Source organism: Mesocricetus auratus, unplaced genomic scaffold (assembly GCF_017639785.1).
Source record: "Mesocricetus auratus isolate SY011 unplaced genomic scaffold, BCM_Maur_2.0 Super-Scaffold_100011, whole genome shotgun sequence".
Classification (NCBI taxonomy): domain Eukaryota; kingdom Metazoa; phylum Chordata; class Mammalia; order Rodentia; family Cricetidae; genus Mesocricetus; species Mesocricetus auratus.
The window spans coordinates 78,515,117-78,537,432 of record NW_024429195.1 but is presented as its reverse complement, the minus strand read 5'-3'; the positions used below and the strand labels follow the sequence as shown (position 1 = coordinate 78,537,432).

The 22,316-nt window shown below is 39.5% G+C and overlaps 1 protein-coding gene across 4 annotated transcripts in view; it reads right to left on the bottom strand.

Moving 5' to 3' along the window:
- Nucleotides 1-22,316, bottom strand: part of Ano4 (anoctamin 4) — a 401,571-nt gene that overhangs the window by 165,887 nt on the left and 213,368 nt on the right. For 3 of the 4 annotated variants that reach the window (XM_021225955.2, XM_040755102.1, XM_021225954.2), the window contains 2 exons: nt 12,033-12,137; nt 1,819-1,955 (listed from right to left, as the gene is read on the bottom strand). In XM_021225955.2, the coding sequence (XP_021081614.2) occupies nt 1,819-1,955; nt 12,033-12,137 (242 nt within the window). The remainder of the gene's footprint in view (nt 1-1,818; nt 1,956-12,032; nt 12,138-22,316) is intronic. The other variant, XM_040755103.1, reaches the window with a different exon arrangement.

Below are 22,316 nucleotides of genomic sequence, written 5' to 3'. Positions count from 1 at the left end.
ACTGTACTAATGTAGGGACTTGACAGAGAACGTCAAGTTGGGGCTTCTCAAGCCAGAGCCAAGTGTCTCAGGCTAATAGATCTCAGAATTGAGTCTACAAACCCAGCCAAGTGGAAATGGGAAACCTGTCTTCTCTCAACCACAGAACACACCACTCTTCACGAACAGCATAAAGACAGAAACCATGTTAGGACTCCAAAACCATGCTAGAATCACACCCATGCTCAAGTACCAAGCATGCAAGCTCATCCTCAGCCAGGAGAAATGGAAGGCCTGCGCCCCACATTTCAGCACTGACATTTTCAACCCGTAAACACTGTTTGGCTCTTTGCTTTACCACATACTTGGGGGTCAGACCGAAGAGGCACCTATGAATAGTTATCCACCAAACAGAAACCAGCACCTGCCTGCAGAAGCAGGGCTTTGACCTGGAGACACTGTTCAGCGAAAGGGTGCTGCTTAGGACCGCAAGACTCTGGGTACAATTCTGAATGCTACAATCAGTACAACAACAAAATGAAAAACAACAGGGCTTTCTTCGCAAGTGCCATGAGGAAGCCTCACTCTGATTGGGCAGTGATCTGCTCTGCTTCCAGCAGAACCCTTTCAGAAACTACCACTTTCCCAAAAGGGAAATAAATTCATTGCTTTTGAGGGTCCTTTCAATGTCCCTTCATGAGGCTAATATTGATGGGGATGTCCTTCTGTACATATGTTTCTCTTATTGGTTGATTAATTAAACACTGATTGGTCAGTAGCCAGGCAGGAAGTATAGGTGGGACTACCAGATGAGGAGAATTCTGGGGGAGAGGACCAGAGAGGAGCCTCCAGGGAGATGCCATGTAGCTGCTGGGAAGCTAGGATTCTGGGCATTCTGTGGTAAGATAAAGTCATGTAGAAATGCATAGATTAGTAGCTATGGGTTAATAATTAAGAGATAGCCAGCCAGTAAGATGCCTGAGCCATCAGTCAAACAGTTTATAATTAATGTAAACCTCTGTGTGTTTATTTGGATTCTGTGGGACCATGCAGAACAGAAACTCCATCTACATACTATAAAGCCATCCAAAGTGTGTAGAGATGACAGTAACTGACTTTATTCTTAAAGAAAAACAGGGAGGAAAGAGAGAGACTGTGATATTTGTGGGAGAGGTCTATGAAGCTTGGTAGAAGTTACTAATTTTTCCTTTTCAAAGGTGTCATCCTTTCAATGGGTAATTGGCTGGGAAAAGTGAAAGCAGAGGGTAGAGGCAATCAATGGTTGACTTCACCTCTATGTTCCTCTCACTTCTGTGTGGCACATATTAAAAGAAATATTAAATCTCATTGAGACATGGCCTGAGCAACAGTGAACATCCACACAAAACACAACAAAGTCTCCCATTTATCGAGGAGGCAAATGGAAACTCACAGAGACCTCAGATAACCATGTCCTGAAAAGCTGGTGTGTTTTACATTGCTAGTTTGTAGGCTCAGGGGTTTATACTGGAACGTTCATCCTTGTCCAGTTTCTTTCCATTAGTTAGGAGCACTTAGACTACATCACAGAATGATGGGCAGTTGGGGACAATCCTCCTCTGTATACATTAAACATCTCTAGATGTGAGACTGCAAATACAAGCTCGACCTTTAAGTTTTGAGCACACATTCATTTCAGATCCTTGAGATGTGCTAGAGTCATGGAGCAGCACAGACATATAAACCATGCTTCCCAGAAGCCTGCCGTTGGATGGGATTCAGCTCCGAATGGTCTGTTGGAATGCCTCCCAGGTTCTGACCTGAAACACTACTCTTCCAGAAAGTCATGCAAACTCTTACCTCTCCCCCTGCTTCTAGTCTGCTGGCGTCCTCTGAAGTACTGGTCAGGTTTCCAGGGTGTAGGAGGGAATCATCATCTTTGCAAGGGCTGTTGACAGTCTCTAATTCATCAAAAAGAATATTGACATCCTTGGCCACTAGAAGCAAAGCACATACATTAAAGTGGGCTAAGCAGCTGGACTGGAGAACAACACAGTGAGGGAGGTGTTTCTCTTTGGCTTTCTATGCACACAGTTTCAACAAAACCTTGAGTGGCAGGTTCATCACTTCCTAAGAAAAAGATGTCATACAAATAGGTGACACTAGTCCAGACAAAGTAAGTAAAACACCTTCATGTCATAAACATAATTTGTCTTCCAGAATCACAAAAGGTGATTTATTCAGATTGCTTTTATATAGCTGTTTAGAGAAAGGTACTTTCATTTGAAGCTAAGAATTCATTCTCCAGGTTGTGAAGCTATGCTTCTTAATGCTGTATTTTCTTACTTAAGAGCCATACAGCTTGACAAGGCAACCCATAAAAGTGCCACTTGTATGGCTTGGTGGCACTTATCTATTTCATTATTCTTCCTTTATAATCTCTCTAATAAATTCAAAAGAGAAGCACGCAGTTACGTTTCTTGGCTTCCTTCTTCCTCTAATGACGAAGTGAAAGACAGCAGCCTTTCAGAGGCTCCCCCTGTAGACTGTGCTAACAACACAACAATATACAAAGAACTGTCATCAGGGGAGACTACATGCACTTTACAGCACACCACGCTGAGAGGCTGAGCACCCCAAAGGAGTGGACAACCATGTCTTCTTCACCACCTTAAACTATGGCTCAACACTATAATTGTTTTTTATTTTGATGCTTTAAAGGTGCCCAGGGGTCTATAACTGGCCATAAGGTGATGAATAAAATGATTTGTGGGACACTGGATTTGAATATTCATCCCACCCCCATCTCCTCCCACCCCCCCCACTCATAAATGTTTTGGACATGTTAACATGGTGTGCCAAGTATATGGTTGTGAGATAGGCATGTTCTGGTGACAAAAAGTGATGTGGCTCTCTCTCTCTCTCTCTCTCTCTCTCTCTCTCTCTCTCTCTCTCTCTCTCTCTCTCTCTGAAAATGCTCCTAGCAGTGGGATCAGGACCTGTTCGTGGTGCTTATCTAGCTTTTGGGAGCCTGTTCCCCATGCTGGATTATCTTGCCCAGCTTTGACACAAGGGGAGGAGCTTGGTTCTGCCTCAACTTGATGTGCCATGCTTTTTTCAAGCCCATGGGAGGCCTGCCCCTTTCTGAATGGAGACAGAGGAGGAGTGGAAGTGAATGAGAATAGAGGGAAGGGGATTGGGAGGACTGACTAAAGGGAGGAGAGGAGGGAGGGAAAACGGAGGTCAGTATGCAAAATAAATGAAAAATCATTATTTTTAAAAAAAAGTTAAAAAAACTAAAAACAAAGTGATGTGGCTCTTTGCCTTCACGGAAAAAGGAAATAGATCAAATAAATGCAAACAGAAAGTAGTTAGAAAAGAAAAGAGAAGAGAGGGATAATCTGTGCAGTTGGGATGTCCTCATTCGCAGCCTATAGCTAAACATGTGACTTTATGCAATTCTCTTGTTCTTTTAAGTCTTTCGCCTGTAAAGCAAAATTAATGGAAATGGGAATGAAATTAACACTTGTAGCTTACTGAGATAGGCTGGATAATTATCTTCCTGCAAGGGCAACCAAATTTCTAGAACCTCTAAATATGTTAATCTACATCAATACAGGCTTCCAGATGTGTCTCTATTAAGGACTGTAAATGGACACTTCTTCTGGATTACACAGTAGGCTTCATGAAATCACAGGACACTCAGAATCAGACGGAGGAGGTGGAGATTCTATACTGTAGGCTCGGAAAAGAGGGAAGAGCCATAGACCACAGCAAGTAGATGTCCTGTAGAAGACTGCAACCCCAACAAAGCTGATTGTCCCAGACAGCCTCCAGCAGGAGTACAGGGACCACCAGCACTTTAATGTCAGACTCTGACCCTGAGAGCATCAAATAACAGATGAGCAGTTTGAAGATACCCAGGGAGTGGCAATTCGGCATAACAGTGTTGATGAATGTCATCACCATTGGTATTCAGACTACAAAGACTACAGAAAAGAAAGCCTCATGTTCTTTCCACATAGCCAGGTTCAAAGACAGGAGCTGAAGGAGCTTATGCTTCTGAAGATGCAGTATGGGCAGCGTTACAAAGACAGACTGTCTACCAACCTGGACAGAGACGCTACCCCTTCCATGGTCATATTCTTCTTACTTCTTTCCTATCACTGAACACAGTCCATAACTGCCTTCTCTATTCATGTTTACATACGCGGTAGTGTGATGCGGAAGTCTTGGGTATATGTCAATAAAGCACTGTTGGCCAATAGGGAAGCAAGATAGGTGGGACTAGGAGTCCAGGAGGACTCTGGATAGGAGAAACACAGTGAGTCACGATGTAGCCGCCATAGGGATAAGAAGTTCGGAACTATTCTCCGGTAAGAGAAAGACTTAGATTAACAATTATGGGGTAAATACTTAAGTCAGATATAGCCAGTAAGAAACAAGCAAGGCCAACAGCTTCATAATTAATACAGAGTCTTGTGTGTTATTTGGGGACTACAATGTGGCAGAGCCCAGGCGACTGGTGGGGAAAAACCAAAGCTGCTGGCAAGGAGAAGGCTTCTCTCTACAGTAGTGGTCTTCCTTACCAGAGTGTGAGTTCCACAGCACTGTGGAATATTCCTTTACACTATGTGAAGATGTGTCCCTGTGATGGGTTTAGTAAAGAGGTGAACCGCCACTAACTAGGCAAGAAGAGGATAGGAGGGACTTCCCGGGACAGAGATCTGGGAAGAAGAAAGGCAGAGTCACCAGTCACATGGAGAGGATGGGGAATACAGAGTAAAAGTAGCTGAGCCACATAAAAGAATGTAGATTTTTTAAAAAATGGGTTCATTTAAGTTATAAGAACTAATTAGGAACAAGCCGAGCTTTTTACAAGTAATAAGTCTGTGTCTGTTTGTTTCTTTATGAGATGGCAGCCCAAAGAAAAATTTGTCTTCATACGGCACCCCACACCAGGCCACATATGTCATCATAAGGTCTAAGAAAGTCTAAAAAAAAGTTTGGAACATAGAATCAAAAGTGGCTTCCTGGTGACCATGATATTTTAGGTAGGCTTGGTGGCCACTGCCTGCAGGCTGGAGCCATCCAGCACCATGTGCTAAACCGAGCTGTGTACAGGTGACATAGCAGTTTAAGATTTGTCTCACAGGGCTTAGTAAAGAAAGATCCAGATGGGAAAAAAAACCTCTAAACAAGGTTACAGTGTGTTTAAAAACATGCGCATAAGCTTAAAATAAAAGAAAATGGGTATAGGCATTCATAGAAAAAATAGTTTATAAATAATAAGATAAAGTCTTTAAACAGAGAATAAAATGATATAAAAGGGGTAAGCCATGTAAAGATGGAAAATTTATGGAGTCCAGATCCTATATGGCATCTTACAGATTTGAATTTTCAAATGCTAATGAGCAGAGATGGCAGCTGCTGAGAGACAATGGATTGTGAAAGGGGCTGCTGAATTAAATGAGCCTAGATATTTTAGGAACGACTTGACTTTAAAATGGAAGACAAAAACATATTACTTTGGGAAAGAGGTTATGCTCTTGTTTCCAGGGAGAACAAAAGGCTGTGGATTCGTTCAAGGTTTAAGGGGATCAGGTTTAACTGGATGAGAGCCCCTGAAAATCCCAGCTGCAGACATAAAAAAATCCTAAAAAAATACAAGACAGGAGATGTATATTTTACCTGCTCAAACACAAAACAAAAAAATCATCCTTGGATGGCTGTGTACAATGCACAGTCCATACTTGTGTTAATGCAGCTATGTATGTTACCTTCGAAAATTTGCATGTTTACAGATCAAGGTGACCAGACAGTGATGAAAACAGCTGGCCCAGATGATCCAGCCTTTCAGAATGCCTCTGTTGCAGTTTTCTCAGAGTTCTGCATTCAGAACAGCTTCCAGGCTGAGGTGGTCCAGCCTCACTGACTATTCTAGCTAGGACTAAAAATAAGCCTTACACTTTCCCATTGTATAGAGACTGAACAACAAATTCTATGGTTAGTTTTCCCAAGACTTGACTTTTATTTCAATTTTCTTGGGTTTTATAAAGATATTGTTGTCCACAGACAACAAGAAGCAGTCTAGAGAATACAGACACCCACATTCTCAGGAGGTAGGGTGGGTGGTTTTGGGTCATTTGATGGGTTATAGATGTTTGTCATTGTTTAGGGGTATTGGTTAAAAATTGTTATTGGTCATGGTCAAGAAAAAAAACTAAACAGAAGATATTAGATTCAAGATTTCTTTCTGAAGAGAAAAGGGGGATATAGTATAGAAAGGATTGAATAAAAGGGTGGATTGTTGAGTTTACTTTCGAACAACCACAAGTCTCAAATATTTTACATTGCTATGAATTTTTGCATGTTGATACATATTTAAGATTATTTTCTTAATATTGTACATGTGTCTATTCTTGTTTAATGTATTGCACCATTACAATCAAACTTATGGCCTTGTTAGGTATGTTTTCAAGGTCATACAGAAATATATTTTAGATAGACAGATGGTCTTCAAACACTTCAAAGACCTACAGAGTATGGCATTTAATATATTATAATAAAATAAGGTGTTTCTTGTCAGTGAGCACTATCTGCTCCTGGTAGCATCAATCTACTTGAAAAAATGATGACAGGTATTGAAGAACCTCTATAAGGAGTTTTCTTTCTTTGTGGCAAAAGTTAGCTATTTAGGTAAGGAGCTGCCCTTGCCTTGACTGCTGACTGTATGTTGTTCAAACTGGACACACAGGACACAAAAAAGTTGACTACTGAACATCGCCAAGACAAGGTAGGACAGTCCTTCAAAATTCCCACTTTACAGAAAAGTCTGTAAGATATTCTAGTCCTGTAGGCTGAAGACGGATGATCCAGTGTTGCTGAGAAACCTTGGGGTGACTGTCCATGTAGCCAGAGGTTCCTGTCACTTCTATAGTTTTGAAAGTTGCTTTCTCTGCACTCCCTATTTACTCAAGTAGCATTTTATCCTTCTTGGGTCTCTGGTAGGTGTTGAAGACTAGAGAGTTATAGTTTTATAGCTTTCTTTGTTACCAATTTCATAAAAGAAACCTAAATAAAGAAACGTAAAGTTTATATGATTGATAAACATAAAAGCTTAAGTTGTGTATCTAAAAAGATGTTTTAAGATCTAAAATGATATTTTTAGGATGGTAATACAAGTTATGACAAAAATGGTTTAGGTATAAAACTTTTGACTAAGATATGATAGATAATGGAATATTTTCTCTAAATGTGCCAAATGCAAATGGACTGGACATGGTAAATATTATTCTTAGCTGATAATTGTTATTATTGTATATAGTTTTACTGTGTTAGAGTTAAAACCTTTCTTTTTTATTTAGACAAAAAGGGGAAATGTGGAATATTCCTTTACACTATGTGAAGATGTGTCTCTGCAATTGCTTTCATAAAGAGCTGAATGGCCATTAGCTAGGCAGGAAGAGGGTAGACGGGACGTCTGGGAACAGAGAGAGTCTGAGAAGAAGAAAGGCAGAGTCACCAGCTAGATGGCGAGGAGGCAGGATGGGGAGTACAGAGTAAAGGTAACTGAGCAACATAAAAGAACTTAGGTTTAAAAATGATGGGTTGCATGGGTGGCATGAGTGGGGGATAGCTATCCCTGGAATCATAAGGGCAGCCCTTGCCCCCAGCAGCTGCAACACTCAGGAGAGCGAGCCCTGCACCACCTGGGCAGCACAATACAGCTGACCCTGTTGGCAGAGGTGTGGGTGAGCCAGCCATGAAGTAGGAACAAGGGAGAGCATGTGCACCTAAGCATGTAAGCAGGGGAACACTGTGGCCAGGTATACCCTCCAGAGAAAAAGAGGAGGGGGATTTGCAGCATGCCAGCATTGCCCCTGATATTTTAATCTCTAACTACAGGGCAGGTTTTAGAAACAAAGTAATGCAATACTCTATATACAAACTTATGCTATCTCCTAAGAAGAAACTTAAGTCTTAGGTTACAAAATTTACCAATTAAAAAATCTATTTGTTCAACAAGTATTTTAAGTACCTACTATGTCTAGGTACTATATTAGCTTAGGGATTGGGGTTGAGGCACTGAACATCAGGGGCATGGACCCTTGCCTTAGAGAGCTCCATCTCAAGTGGGAGTTAGGCTTCTCCATCCATGGCTTGAACCTCGCAGAGATGACATGCATTTATATAAGATCACTTGATAATGGATTTCACACCTCCCTTAAATGTTTTTTCTCAAACAGAAAATATTTGATAACCATCTACATAGTAGAATTCTGCTATTAGGCTTATTAAGTGAGGAAGAGAGCCAAAATGCTCTGGGGACTCAATTAAAAATAACAAGAGGGAGGGGGAGTGCAACAATTGAATGGGATCATAGTCAGGGATCAGCAGCAGGGGTCAAACTGATTAAGAGTTGTGTGAACAGACCCGTACAGCAAGGGGAGTGAGGGCAGGTGGGCTGGGTCTGTTTGGGCAGCAAGGGAGCTACTGAGAAGATTCTCTATTTCAGAAATTAGAAATGCAGCTCAAAAGGGGGGTGGTCAGCAACAGAGTGTCAGAGACACATACAGTAACCGAACAAGAGTCAAGGATCTCAAATTGCCTGGGAAACCAAAATACCAGCTATGGGGGCTGAGTCCACAAAAGGAAATTTTGAACAACTGCTTCTTTCTGTTCCAAGCCAGGGCAGGGACAGAGAAGAAAAACCAGAGGACCAGGGATATCCTGGACCTTTTATCAGGCAGACTGAGGCTGTCTATATATGATGAGAAAGATAATGGTTGCACTCATCAAATATTTACAGTTACTTCAACTGCTTCTCTAGGGGAAGTCATCTGCGGCATTTGGCGCTAGTGATTATTAATTCTCTAAGGAAAAGAGATCACAAATATATTGCAAGGATAATAATCAGATTAACTAATTATGAGTTATGAGCCATGTGTTTGTTGAGTCAGCATTTAGCGTTAGGTGGTAGAGGAGGCAAGAAGAGAGAGTCTACTCACTCAGGCAAGAGGATGACATTGGGAGACAGTGCTATAAAAGCAATGTTTAAAACAACCAACAGTAAGTGTGTTTGAGAAACAGTCTAAAAGTAAGTGGGGGGGGGTTAAAAATCAAAGAACTCAATTCAGTGTACTTTAATTTTCCAAATGCATTAGGATAACCTCATGTTGTCACCGCAATACTTTAATCCTAGCACTTTGCGCTGGGGACAAAGCAAGGCGAGATTATAGGTCCTAGAGGAAGCCGTGAGAGGCCCCAGCAGCACAATCCCACTGTCTATATTTGTTCTGCAGAGTGCCAGGTCACTATGCTATTTTTGCCATAAATTGCATATTATTACATCTGAAACACCGGATTCTGAAGGCATTTCCCACTGATCTCAAAGCACCACGAGGAATCATAAAGAAGGACACTCTGAGAAGCAAGTGGGAATATAAAAAAGAAAAAGATGGTTTATGTCTCAATTTTAACACCAGACTGTTTATAATAAATCTATTTTTATGTCTGCACTGTGTTTTCTGTCATGGAGAAGACTGACATTGGAGCTAGCAGATAGGAGATCTCAATATTTATCTGAAAATTAAAAAAATCAGCTAATTGTCAGCATATCAATAGTTACATACATATGTGTTATTACTATGGGAATTATGTGTATGTTTTGCGTATTCAACATCTCAGTTCCTTCCATATCTACTCTCCTCCCCTATCCACTTAATTTGTGTGCTCTTTTATTTTTTTAATTCATTAGGTCCAATTTGCATTGCCCACATGTCCTCGAGTGCACACCTTCCACTGGAGCTTAGTTGGTATACCAGAAGCTGCAATCTTAGAGAAAACTAACTCCTCCTTTCCCAGCTGCTGACAAACGCTGGTAGCTCTTCAGTTATGGGTGGGGCTTTCATGGTGAACGCCCTCTCCATGCTGGGAAAGTTATTTTTCTTTTTCTAATTGTCTTAGGAATGCTGTTTTAAAACATCAGCTTTTTAGAATTAGAGCTTAAGAACCTTCTGCAGTAAATGGGGGTCACAGAAAGGCAAGGAGGCGCCAGATCAATGAAACTGTCTCCTCATCTTCCTTCTACTGTGGCAGAAGCTGTGTTGCATCTGCAGAAGAGGGAGGGAGAGGTATGAGGAAGTTAGTCTTTCCTCACTGGTTCTTCTATGTAAACATTAAGCCCTTGGAAGCTCCTGCTCTCAAAGAGAAACAGTAGCAACATTAGGTGGCAGGGAAGTCGTCTGACAAAGGAATTCAAGGGATCTGCCTGCCCTCTCAGGAAGAGGTTGTGGGCCTCCTGGAACTGGAGTCGTGGACAGTTATGAGCTACCATGCGTGTGTTGGGAAGCACACTCAGGTCCTCTGTAACAGTACCAAGTGCTTTTAACTGCCGAGCCATCTCTCCAGCAACTCTCCATGATCTTATTTTAAACTCCTGTAAATATGTGCAGCAGCAATTTGTATTCCTCTATTCGTAAGATATATTCATAAAGATGAAATCATTTTAAACTAGCAATAGCTAGCAACATTAGACATGGACACCTTTAACTGAGGTCTACTAATGACCAATTACTGTAAAAAATTATTTCCTTATAAACTCTCACTTCATTTTGATGCAGGTTAATTCAGTTCTAAAAACACATTGATTAAGTTCATTTCCAGCATTTATATGGAGCCAAATTTTGCCAGTGGAGACATTATTTTTAATTCTTTGAGAACTGTACAATTTGTCATTCTTCATATCAAATGAAATAATTATATAAATTTATAACTTTCCATGAAAAGCCATTTTCTGTCCCCTGTCTATTAATTTGATTTTTCATCCTCCTGGGGAAACGTTTTCTTTTGTACTCACTAGCTAATATGAAGGATTGACCATCTAGAATAAATAACTTGTCCTCATATATTCTTAACTAAAACCACTTCTTTCGGGGCTGCAGACATGGTTCTGTGGTTACGAGCACTGCCTGCTTTCCCAAAAGTCCTGAGTTCAATTCCCAGAAACCACATGGTGGCTCACAACCATCTGTAATGAGACAAATATAGCTTCATCTGCATCTCAACATGTTTAAATTCAGAACAGAACTCATTCATGGAAAGAATAAATGAAGGCTATAGCAGTCACCATTCTAATCTGGCATCCAATGTTTGTCCTAATTCTTTGTTAATTTCCCCACCTTCAACTATGCCACAAAGAGTACTAAACCATTATCTTATAAAATAAAGAAAACAGTACAACGATGGGGAAAGTACTACAAAATGATGAGAAATATTCATAAGAAATTTAGCATGATGAGGTTATAAGTACAGCACTTCCCTGGTATTCGAAAAGCCCTGGGTCTAATCCCCATAGGCACATACACAGAAAGAAATTGGTACAAAAAATGTAATACCTCTAATTTAAAAGTAGAAAAAAATGCAGATGTTTTTCCTGAAATGCTCTTCAAATATAAAGGTTTCCAGTTCAGCATCATCTGAAAACAACTGATGTCATCATCGAAAATTTGCTGTTAATGAAACAAGTGGCAATAATTTGCTCAGCGCTTAATCTGCAATTGAGCAAATGTGCTGATTAAAATAGGATTCTGAGTGACAATTACAGAAGACAATAGTGGAAGGGGAGCCCTCTGACGGATAATCAATTTGTGCAGAAAGGAGGGGCTCACTTCAGGGACATGACCCTTCATTGATGTCTCCACAGATTTGTTTTAGACAGTATGGCTTTGACTTGGGCTTAGTGGGCCAACATATAGTTCTTCTGCACTGGAGCAGAAGAACAATATTTAGATTTGCTAAAAATGAATTTTTCTTTGGTTATAATTGATCTGAAGCTATACTGTAAACATAGAATTGTCCAAAGACCCCAATATCTTGTGGTTCAGTTTCATAAATTAACTCCAATTACAGTGTCTCTTTTTGTCTCAAAATTATTTTCTCCAGTATCATTTTTACAACATAGGTTGATTAGTCTTGAGTTTTGAAGCATCTAAGCTACTAGTTCTTTTTTTCCTTGCCCAGTATTATAATACTTTTTCCTCTTGTGAATTTAAAATTTGAGTGAAACTTACTTTCTTGTATTGCATTAAGAATCTCTGAAAAGTCCACGTCACTGTTTGGGCCGTCGGGCAGGATTTGCATATCCAGCTGGTGGCCTTGTAAATCCACTCCACCTTCTAAAGAAATGAGAGATATCCAAGGAGTTTGCACTGGTTATATGAGGGCCCAGCATTAAGGCCCCCTAGGAAAAGCAACATAAGCATCTAAAGTGAACAGCTAGTTGGCTTGCTAGTGATCCCTCCTCTTAGACAACTGACTTCAGAAGGGAAAAAAAGAGAAAGACACACATCAAGTCACTATGTATCAAAACCATTCCTGCTGAAAACCAAAACAGCTACTTTAAATAATGCAACATGTTTCATAGAATTTACTGACATTTTTTTCTGGCTAAAACAAAATCTTAGCTTCCAATCAGGGAAACTTAAAATTATATCTTTTCTATGTAGATAAAATGTGGCATTTAACAAAATACTCTCTGATGTCATTCTCTTCAAAATTATACTAATTTATTCTTGTGGAAGGATTTGCTATTTAGAATATGGCAGAAAACAGGGTATCAATATTTTCTTGTTCACAATGAGATTTCTCGGCTGCAACATGTATTCTAACTGTAGCAGGATCTGTCAATCTATGTTACAAAACAATTAAGCTTCTTGTGGGAGGTTTTTGGGAGTATCTGAGTGTGTTCTAAAGGAGGTATTTTTCTCTGCTACTCCACACACTCAACAGAACCCTTAAAAGGAGTTTTATCATTAACAATTTAAAAAAAGTATCCTTCTCTCATGTAATACATGCAGACCACAGCTTCCCCTCCCTCCACTTTTCCAAGAACCCCCTGCCCATCTCCTCTCAGAAAAGAGCAGGCCTTCCAGTGGTAACAACTGAACATGGCACCACAAGATAAAATAAGACCAGGCACAAACCCTCACAGCAAAGCTGGGTGAGGGAACACAGCAGGAGGAAAAGGGTCCCAAGAACAGGAAAAGGGATCAGAGACACCCTCACTCCCACTTTTAGGAGTCCCACAAACACACCAAGCCAACAACTGTAACATATATACAGGGGACATAGCACAGACCCATGCAGGCTACATGATTCTAACTTAGTCTCTGTGAGGCCCCATGTCCCCTGCTTAGTTGATTTGGCAGACCCTGCTCTCCCCCATGCTCTCCTGTGTCCTCAACTCTTCTGGCTCCCACAGTTCCTCCTCCCCCTCTGCTGTGGGGTTCCCAGAGCTCTGGGGGGAGGGACCCAATAGAGACCAAGAAGGAGAGTTGGCTTAGCCATTAAAGGCCAGGCGCACAACCAAACAACACTTCTTTTAATTTTCAGAATCTACAAAGTCTAAAATACATAGGTAACATGATGAATAAGATTTAAAAAGTGTGTGCATGTGTTTTCTGTCTATGGGTAGATAGATAGATGATAGATGGATTCTGTGAATATTTAGTTATATTCCAAAAACTCTATAACAATAAGCCGTAGCCTCTGTCTTACGGAATGTTCACAAGTTACTTTCTACAGCAGAAGGTGAGGCTTAGGAGGGAGGTGACCTTGCTGCTGTGGCCACAGCTCTTAGAACAGAGCCTCCTACAGGGCCTGCGGTCAGCAAGCATGCATTGGATGAAAGGATGAGGCTGTGAAGCGATTATGAGACATGGTGGCACAAAAGCCAAGCTAAATGCCAGCACTGAAACTCTGATTATGTCACCTTAAGCCTTTCCAGTTCTCAGTCCCTTTGTCTGAAATTCAGGGTTGATGAATACAGCTTCATAATGTAGCACGGGGATTAAAGGAACTAATATAGAGAAAAGTTCTCTGCTGTCATGGTCAGAATTTAGTAAAGGAGGTCACTTGTGTTATCATCCATAGTAATTCATTAAGGCTACACTGTTATCTGTGCGAAGCATTTCTACATATGGAATAGCAGGGACCCTAATGACCATTCTTCTAACTGTCAGGGAATGCTGTTTGATATAAACCCTGCAATGAACTTTTCAGATTCATGCATGCAATTGCTTCATTGCAAAGTCTCAAGTTACCCGTGGGACAGCTTCTCAGGACAAATAAATATTCTTCTGTTATCCCACAATGAAAACAACACATTTATCTTTTTCCTTCCTCAGCCAGATACTTCAGATGGTCAGAGAGAAGTTCTCATGCCTTTCAACCTCTGCTTTATTCTAATCATGGAAAAACACCCCCTACTACGGATGGCAAAATAACAATTTAGTACTGCCTTTTTGTCATGGAGACCACCAAGAATGCAGGTATAGATAAAATATCCCAAGTATAATAAAAAAGAGTACACAATAATATGATTGAGAAGAAGGACATGTCAAGAGTACAGAAGTCAGCTACAAAAAGTTTAATCATTACATTTTAGTGTTAGTGTTTTGCTTCTCACAACAAACATATGACATGCTTAAAAACATTTAAATGTTTTGGACTGGCCCGGTGAAAGGTGATAACAATTTCAACTTTAGAATTCAGACTTAGAGCATTATTCAGTTGAATGAGGTCCTAAGTTAATGCAACTTAAAAAAATGTATGAACAAAATGGCTCCAAATGGCAGCAGATAACATACTCTTTGTGGTGTAACTTAAAATCAAGCTTGAAACCCTTAAGACATAAGGCATCTTCCCCCTACTCTACAACACACACAGTATAAAATGATAACGTGGAACCTTCAGCAGCAAGCCTCATGCCAGCCCCAAACAACAAAGACTTTCTTGATAGAGAGAGAGAGACCAGGGCACCAGGACGCTTTCCATTTCTAAAATAGAATCTCTCCAATTTTAGCATGTGTTGCCTGTCAGCCAATGGCTTTATTATATAAGACGCAATAAGTTTACATTGTGCTTATTTGTTTATTTACCTACTAGTATTCATGTTGTTTTAATATGGTTGCTACAAAGTTAAAAGTCTGAGACCCTCGTCATGGCTGCTAGCAAATTAACTTGGGATCAAATGACAGAGCATGGGAGTGTCTATGACACGAGATGGGAAGAACAGACAGATTCAAAGCAAACATTTTCAAAGTACCATTTCATTTCACGAGTATGAAGAGTGTTTTTGTTTTGCTTGCATGTCTGTGAACCCTGTACGTGCCCGGAGCCAGGGGAGGCCAGAAGGGGGCATGGGTCCATGGGGACAGTAGCTACAGACAGATGTAAGCGGGCATTGCTCTTAGTGGCTGAGCCATCTCTCCAGCTCCTCAAACGGAGCATTTTTAAACTTATAATAAATATGAGCCAAATACAAAATTATGGAGATTGAATTAGTTAAAAAGTATTCCTCAAAGATGTGAATAAAACAATTTTAACAAACTAAAAGGCTATAAGGTCTGAGATATCTACAGATATCTTCACAAGTTTGATGGATAGATGTCGTTATACCTCAACTCTTCATTATGGTTCTTCTGCCTGAATACGGTTGAACACACATAGGCAACAAAAGCAACTTTGTTACGGCATTTACATTTGATTAAAGGTTGTCAGCTGGGTAAGCAATGGGCTAAACATTCACTGCAGATTTGGATCTAGCTTGGATTTTAGCTAAATGCTTATATACAAGAGGATCAAAACCTGAACTTCGAACATGTCTTTCCCAGTTAGTGAACAGTCAATGGATCAGCGGTCCCATCTCACACCTGTCAAGGTCCCATCACATTCTCTGTTTCAGAATTTTTTTTCTGGTCCTGATATGTGAATATAGTGTTTCTTTCTATTGATCCTATGACGCTGTTTAGTCTTTATATTTTCTCTAATAGGTATTTCCCATAAAATTAAGGTTCATAGCACAGAATGAAGAAATCAGAGCACATGGGGGATACTACTTTTCTTGATATAGATTTGCTCCAACACTGTTAGCATCCTCAATGGAACTGTAATGCACTATAGCCTCAGGGCACATTGGGTCCATCCTAAATCTGTATTACCCAGAACAAGGCATTGACTGCAGCTGTTGCTCAGCTGAGGCCTTTTAACTGCTATTTTACCTCATTTGTGTCAGTGACAGTTACAGGCTACAAAGTGCTCTGGTTTTCCCATTCCTACCTAATCCACAAGATGTAAGAAAATACCATAAGGAAGCCTGCTACTTAAAAAAAAGGTGGAAAACAAGGTTTCTTTTTTTTAAATTTAAATTTAAATTAGAAACAAGGTTGCTTCACAAGTCAGTTCCAGGTCCCTCTCTGAATAGGTTCTATATATAGAAAGATATATAAAAAAGCATTTGTTTTCCCTTTGTAAAATCTCCTTTATCTTTATTTTTGAGACACATGCACACAACACACACACACACATACATAAAGTATGTTCATAACTACATTACCTAATTCCCTACTCAGATTTGGCAGATACATTTCAATACACCTTTCTCTGAACTGCAAAATTCATTTATTTATTTATATTTATTTATTTGTAACTACACTAAGAATGGTCAGTACTGCTTGTATGTGCATGGATGTGGTGTCATTCATTGCAGCATGGAAAATGCAGCAGTGGCCACATCCTCAATAAAGAATGATTCTTCCTTCCTTGACTGCTATCTATTGTCAATAACTCCTCAGTAAGGGGTGGGCATGGAGATCATCTACCCCACTTGTGCCGGGATTTGGGGATGGCCTGATTTTGTGCAGTGGCCACAGATGCTATGACATCATGAGTGTGATGGCCATACTGTATCCAGGGGCAGCATTTCACAGAGTTCCTCCCTGTTCATTCAGCTCCCTGCTCTTGGAGCCTTGGCGGTGGCTGATTCAGCATTGATCAGTGTTTCCATAAGGCTTTTGCATACATCCTTAGGGTTGGTTAACTTACCCATACCTTCTTTTCTCCTCTACTCACAGCTTCCATAGCTATTTCATCCCTGGTGTTCTCCCTCCTTTCTCTTTTCCCGTGTGTTCTATTATCTTTTGACTTCTTTTTCAAAGTTGTGTTGTGAGACAGCAGCTTCCGTACAACTTTTCATAACTCACTCACCCGTTGGTTTCCCCGTATTCCCACTCCCTCCTGCTGTGAAGATTCCCCTCCTCAGAACTCCACCTCATCATTGTCCTCCCTCAATTACAGTGTCCTCTCCCCCTATCAAAAGTCCCATTCTGCTTCCCTGGTTTCCACTTGTGCCCCAAGATAACTATACGAAAGAAAAGATTTAAACCTGGGATCTCTGTGTGCGAGAGAACAGATGGCATTTGCCAGTCTTGGCCTGAGATACCTCACTCAGCATAGTTGCTTTCAGTTCCATAAATTTACCTGGAAATTCCATGAGTCCACTCATCTCTGCAGTTGTGGGCTATGTTTTTCTAACCCATTCATCTGTTGAGGGACAGCTACTTTATTCCATGTCTAGTTATTGTGAATAGGGGAGCAATGGCTATGGACATTTAAGTGTCTCTGTAGCAGGATGTAAAGTCTCATGAGTATATGCCAAGGAATGATGTGTCTGGGTCACATGGCAATTCTATTTCTAGTTTGTAAGAAACTTCCACACTGGTTTTCAAAGTTGTTAAATTAGTTTGTTATGAGTACTTTCTTAGCAAAATATCCATGATAGCACTTATTATTGTGTTTCTGATGATAGATGTTCTGACTGGGGTAAGGTAGAATCTTTTTTTTTAGCATATTATTATTATTTGGGACCTCTTCTTTTAAACATATGCTTGTTTACAGTGTTTCTCAGTTCAACTTTCTCTTTAAAAATAAGGTATAAAAGGTACTTTTAGAAAAGTGCTGCACCCACATTTATAATCCTAGCTCATGGGAGGTGAAAGCCCAAGGTCAACCTTGGCTACATAGCAAGTTTGAGGCTAGCCTTGGTTACATGAAATCATGACTCAAGAAAAAAAGGAAATAAATAAAGTGCCAAGATATTCTCCTACAAAAAAGAAAGAAAAATGCTACACCATGTATTTCAGTTTCTGGTTTTTACTAGGGACCTAATATTAACATGTGAATTTAGATGATGAACATAAATTTTATACTGATAACTGGTAAGGCAATGATGCTTATATGTTCACACACATATACCTAAATCCATCAATACAACTTGCACAGTTTGCATGTTTTCTCATGTAATTATTGCTACTCTATACACATGCACACATATGCACATTCCTAAATACATAAATTTTATTCATATCATTATTATATTAGTAAAGAGTAAATGTAAGTCTACGAAAATACTCTGGTTTACCAAGCAACAGGTTCCTACAACAGTCACACCAAAAATGTCTACTTGGTTGTTAGCTGTAAAAATGATGCTTGAACTGGCTTTATGGAGCACATTCTCTTTGGAGGGATGCCTTGCTCAGCCTAGACACAGAGGGGAGGGCCTTGGTCTTGCCTCAAAGAGATGTGCCACAGTTGTTGACTCCCTGTGGGAAGCCTTATCCTCTCTGAGGAGTGGATGGGGGAAGGGCCTGGGGTAAGGTACTGGGGATTAGGAGCAGGGGAGGGAGTGGGAGCTGGGATTGGTATGTAAAATGAGAAAAGATAGTTTTAAAATAAAAAATGATTAAAAAGTGATGTTGTGAAATGCTTTCCTAAAGTTTGTATACATTTTTAAATTATTTCTTTTATTTTTAAAACTACAATATAAATTTCCCCTTCCCTTCCCTCCCTCCAAATTCTCCTATATACCCCTCCTTGCTTCTTTCAAATTCACAGCTTCTTTTTTCATTGTCTTATACATGCACAAGCACATGTGTGCATGTGTACACACATTCCTAAATAGATAAATACAACCTGCTCAGTCTGTATAATGTTATTTGTGTGTTTGCCTTCAGGGCTGACCGTTTGGTATGACAATAATTAATAGTTTTCCCATTTATCAATGACAAGCAAACTGAAAAAGAAACTAGGGGAACAATCCTGTTCACAGTAGTCACACACACACAAATAAAATACTCCAAATGAAAAGATAGCCACCCCTCATCAGGGAAACTCCTCTCTGCATCAGGGTACCACTACAGAAAACCACAACCTATCAAATGGGGAGATGTGAGCCCAGTCCCATTGGATACATTTACAATGCAACCCCAGTTCCTCAGGCTCAGGGACATTGAAGAAGAAGGACTGAAAAGATGTGAGCAGCAGAGGGTCAGGGAGTTTTCCCGTGAGACTGAGTCAGTGGGGAAAGCTGGTAAAGGTTCAGCCCTACACCAAGAACTATTGACACTAAGGAATGCTGGGAGCCTGGGGTAGAATCTTAAGGTGGTTTTAATCTGCATTTTCCTGATACCCAAGGATGCTAGGCACTTTGAAAAATGTTTCCTAACCATCTGCATTTATTCTTTTGAGAATTTTCACTTCAGCCCCATAGCCATTTTATTTGAGTTGTTTATTTTCTTAATGTTTAGTTTCTTTTTTACCTCTTTGTGTATTCCAGACATCAATCTCCTGTCAGATAAATAGCTAGTAAAGAGTTTCCACTTTCTGTGGGCTGTCTATTCACCCACTTAACAGTTGCCTATGTTGCATAAAAGCTTTTTCAAATTCACAAGGCCACATTTGTCTAATGTCAGTCTTATTTTCTGTGCTACTAAGTCATTCTGAAAGCCTTTACCTGTGCCTATAAGTTGAAGTGCGCACCCTGCTTTTTTTCTAGCAATCTCAGGGTACCAGGTCTTATGATGAGGTCTCTGAACTGCTTAGAGTTGATTATTGCACATTGTAAGAGAACAGGACCCGGTATTCCTCATGCTGAAATCTAATCTTCCCAGCACCATTGAGGGTGCTGTGACTTTTTAATGTACATTTTTTTGGCCTCTTTCTCAGAAATCAGTGACTGTAGTTGCTTGGACTTCTATATGGGCCTTAAGTTCTACCCCATTGTTCTATGTTTCTCTTTGGCTTGTTATTTTGTGCTCGTACCATGCTTTTTTTTATTACTACAGATCTGTAATATTGCTTAACATCAGGTGACATTTAGCCCCACATTCTTTTTGTTCAGGATTGCTTTACTAGCCTTTACTAAATCTAAATTTCATCAAGTAATAACTACAATTTCAAAGTGCCAAGTGGTGTATAGTGAAAACCAGTAGCTGCCTTTTCTGAATCTCAGCCTTCTTCCCTTAAAATAACTACTTAGGAGTTTCTATTGCGTATTTACACACACACACACATGCACACACACACGCGCACACGCACACACACACTTACTGCTTTTTTATTTTTGTAATTAATAAATACTCAAATATTTTTACAAAAGAGTAAAATCACAAAGGTCAAGTCTGACCTTTTAGAACTACTAGAATTTCATCTTTAAAATAACAGATTTCTTTGTAACCTTTTCGTATATAGTTTTAGTTGACTCTTCCTCAACTCTCTCCTGTACCTCATCTCTCTGTCCCCAAACCCGCTTAAAACTTTTAGCTCTATGTCACATATATTCTACTACCCTTCTACCCCTTGAAGCCCCTTTTTTATCCTCTCATAGACTCCTTTCTAGTTTCCACTCACCCTCGAATAAAGATAAAAGTACAAAAATTAAAAAACTAAGGTATTCATATGAAAGAGAACATGTGCTATTTTTCTTTATAACCTGGGTTACCTCTCTTACTATAATATTCTCCAGGTCTTCTATTTCCTTCAAATGCCATGATTTCATTTTTACTAGCTGAATAAAATTCCACTGTGTATATGTCCCATATTTTCACTGTCCTTTTATCTGTTGATGGACATCTAGGCTGATTCCGTTTCCTTGCAGTTGTGAACAGAGCAACAATACATGGATGAGTCAGTATCCTTGTGGCAAGCTCTAGAGGTCTTTTGAGTATATGCCTAGGAGTAGTATAACTCCATTACATGGTAGTTCTATTTTCAGTTTTTTGAGGAACAACCAAACCAATTTCCACAATGGCTACACCAGTTTGTAAATCTACCAGCAGTGAATAAGGGTTCACCTTCCCTCACACGCTTATCAGCATTTGCTGTCATTGGTTTTCTTGATGAAAGACAGTCTCAGTTTTTGTTTCTTTTCTTTTTTGTGTGTTTTGTTTTGTTGATACTGTCTCTCACTATCTATGCCTGACCAGCCTGAACTCACTGTGTAGATCAGGTTGGCCTTGAACTTGTAACAATTCTCTTGTCCCTGCTCCCTGAATAAAATCATTATAGGCTTACACCACCACACCCATCATCTGCTATAGGAAAATACCTCAAGATATCAGCATAGGCAAAGACTTTCTAAGATAACCCACCAGAGTTATATAAATACTACTACTACTACTACTACTAATAATAATAATAATAGTAGAAATTGTATGGCATATACACACAACATAAATGACATTACATCATTTGCAGGAAAATAGTTGAAACTGAAGGTTATCATGCAAAGTGAAATGATCCAGACTCAGAAAACAAGTATTACATTGTTTCCTCTCATATTCAGGCTCTAGATTTTAAAATATGCAAAAGATGTGAAAATATAAAGAGATACATGGGTTTAAAAAGGTACCCCACTGGAAAGTATGAGAGCAGGGCAATTGAGAGTAACAAGTGGGTGAAGATAATAACGATACATGATAGACCAAGAGGTCATCACAAAACTGCCATTTTGTACAAGTGAATGCTAATAATAAAAATAAAAGAATAATTACCTTGCTCATGGAGAAGAAAGTATTGAAAATTGGTCATGATAAAAATTCTCTACAGTACAAGATTTACTTTTCTAATTATGTTTAATTTAAGATATTGCTAAAAGCTTTTATGGCATAATAGTCCTTAATCAAATAGAGTGAATAGTTCATATTAAAGTGAAATAAAGTCTCACAAGTTAAATGCTACCTTCTCTATGTAACACAAATGATAAGCAATAGGTAAAGTGAGCAAAGTGGGGGAGATCAAATGGCATTTTATATGATGATTTCTATATAATAATACTACATCTAGGCTATTATCTCATTCTTTTTATAAACTAACAATAAAACTGGTAGTTGATATCAAGAAGTATGTTCAGCAGAAATCTCTAAGGACATTTTTTATTTTATTTTTACAGAATAGGCAAACACGATATTTTGAAATTCAAACTTAAATTCTTAAATAAATCCTTACACACAGTGGCACTGAATGTAGTGTAACAGGGAGCAAAGACGCCACATTTTAAATTGATAGTTTGGATCTGAACCCTCATAGTTGAGTGAAGTATTCCTGTAACATTATAAAGAGTTGGAGGAGAGCAGCATGTAGTTTTCCCTGATCATTTGCATCAGCCAGAGCTCAGGGAAAATCATGGAAGCCCAAAGAAGGAAAATGAATTCAAATCTTCTGGAGGGTCTGGAATCAGA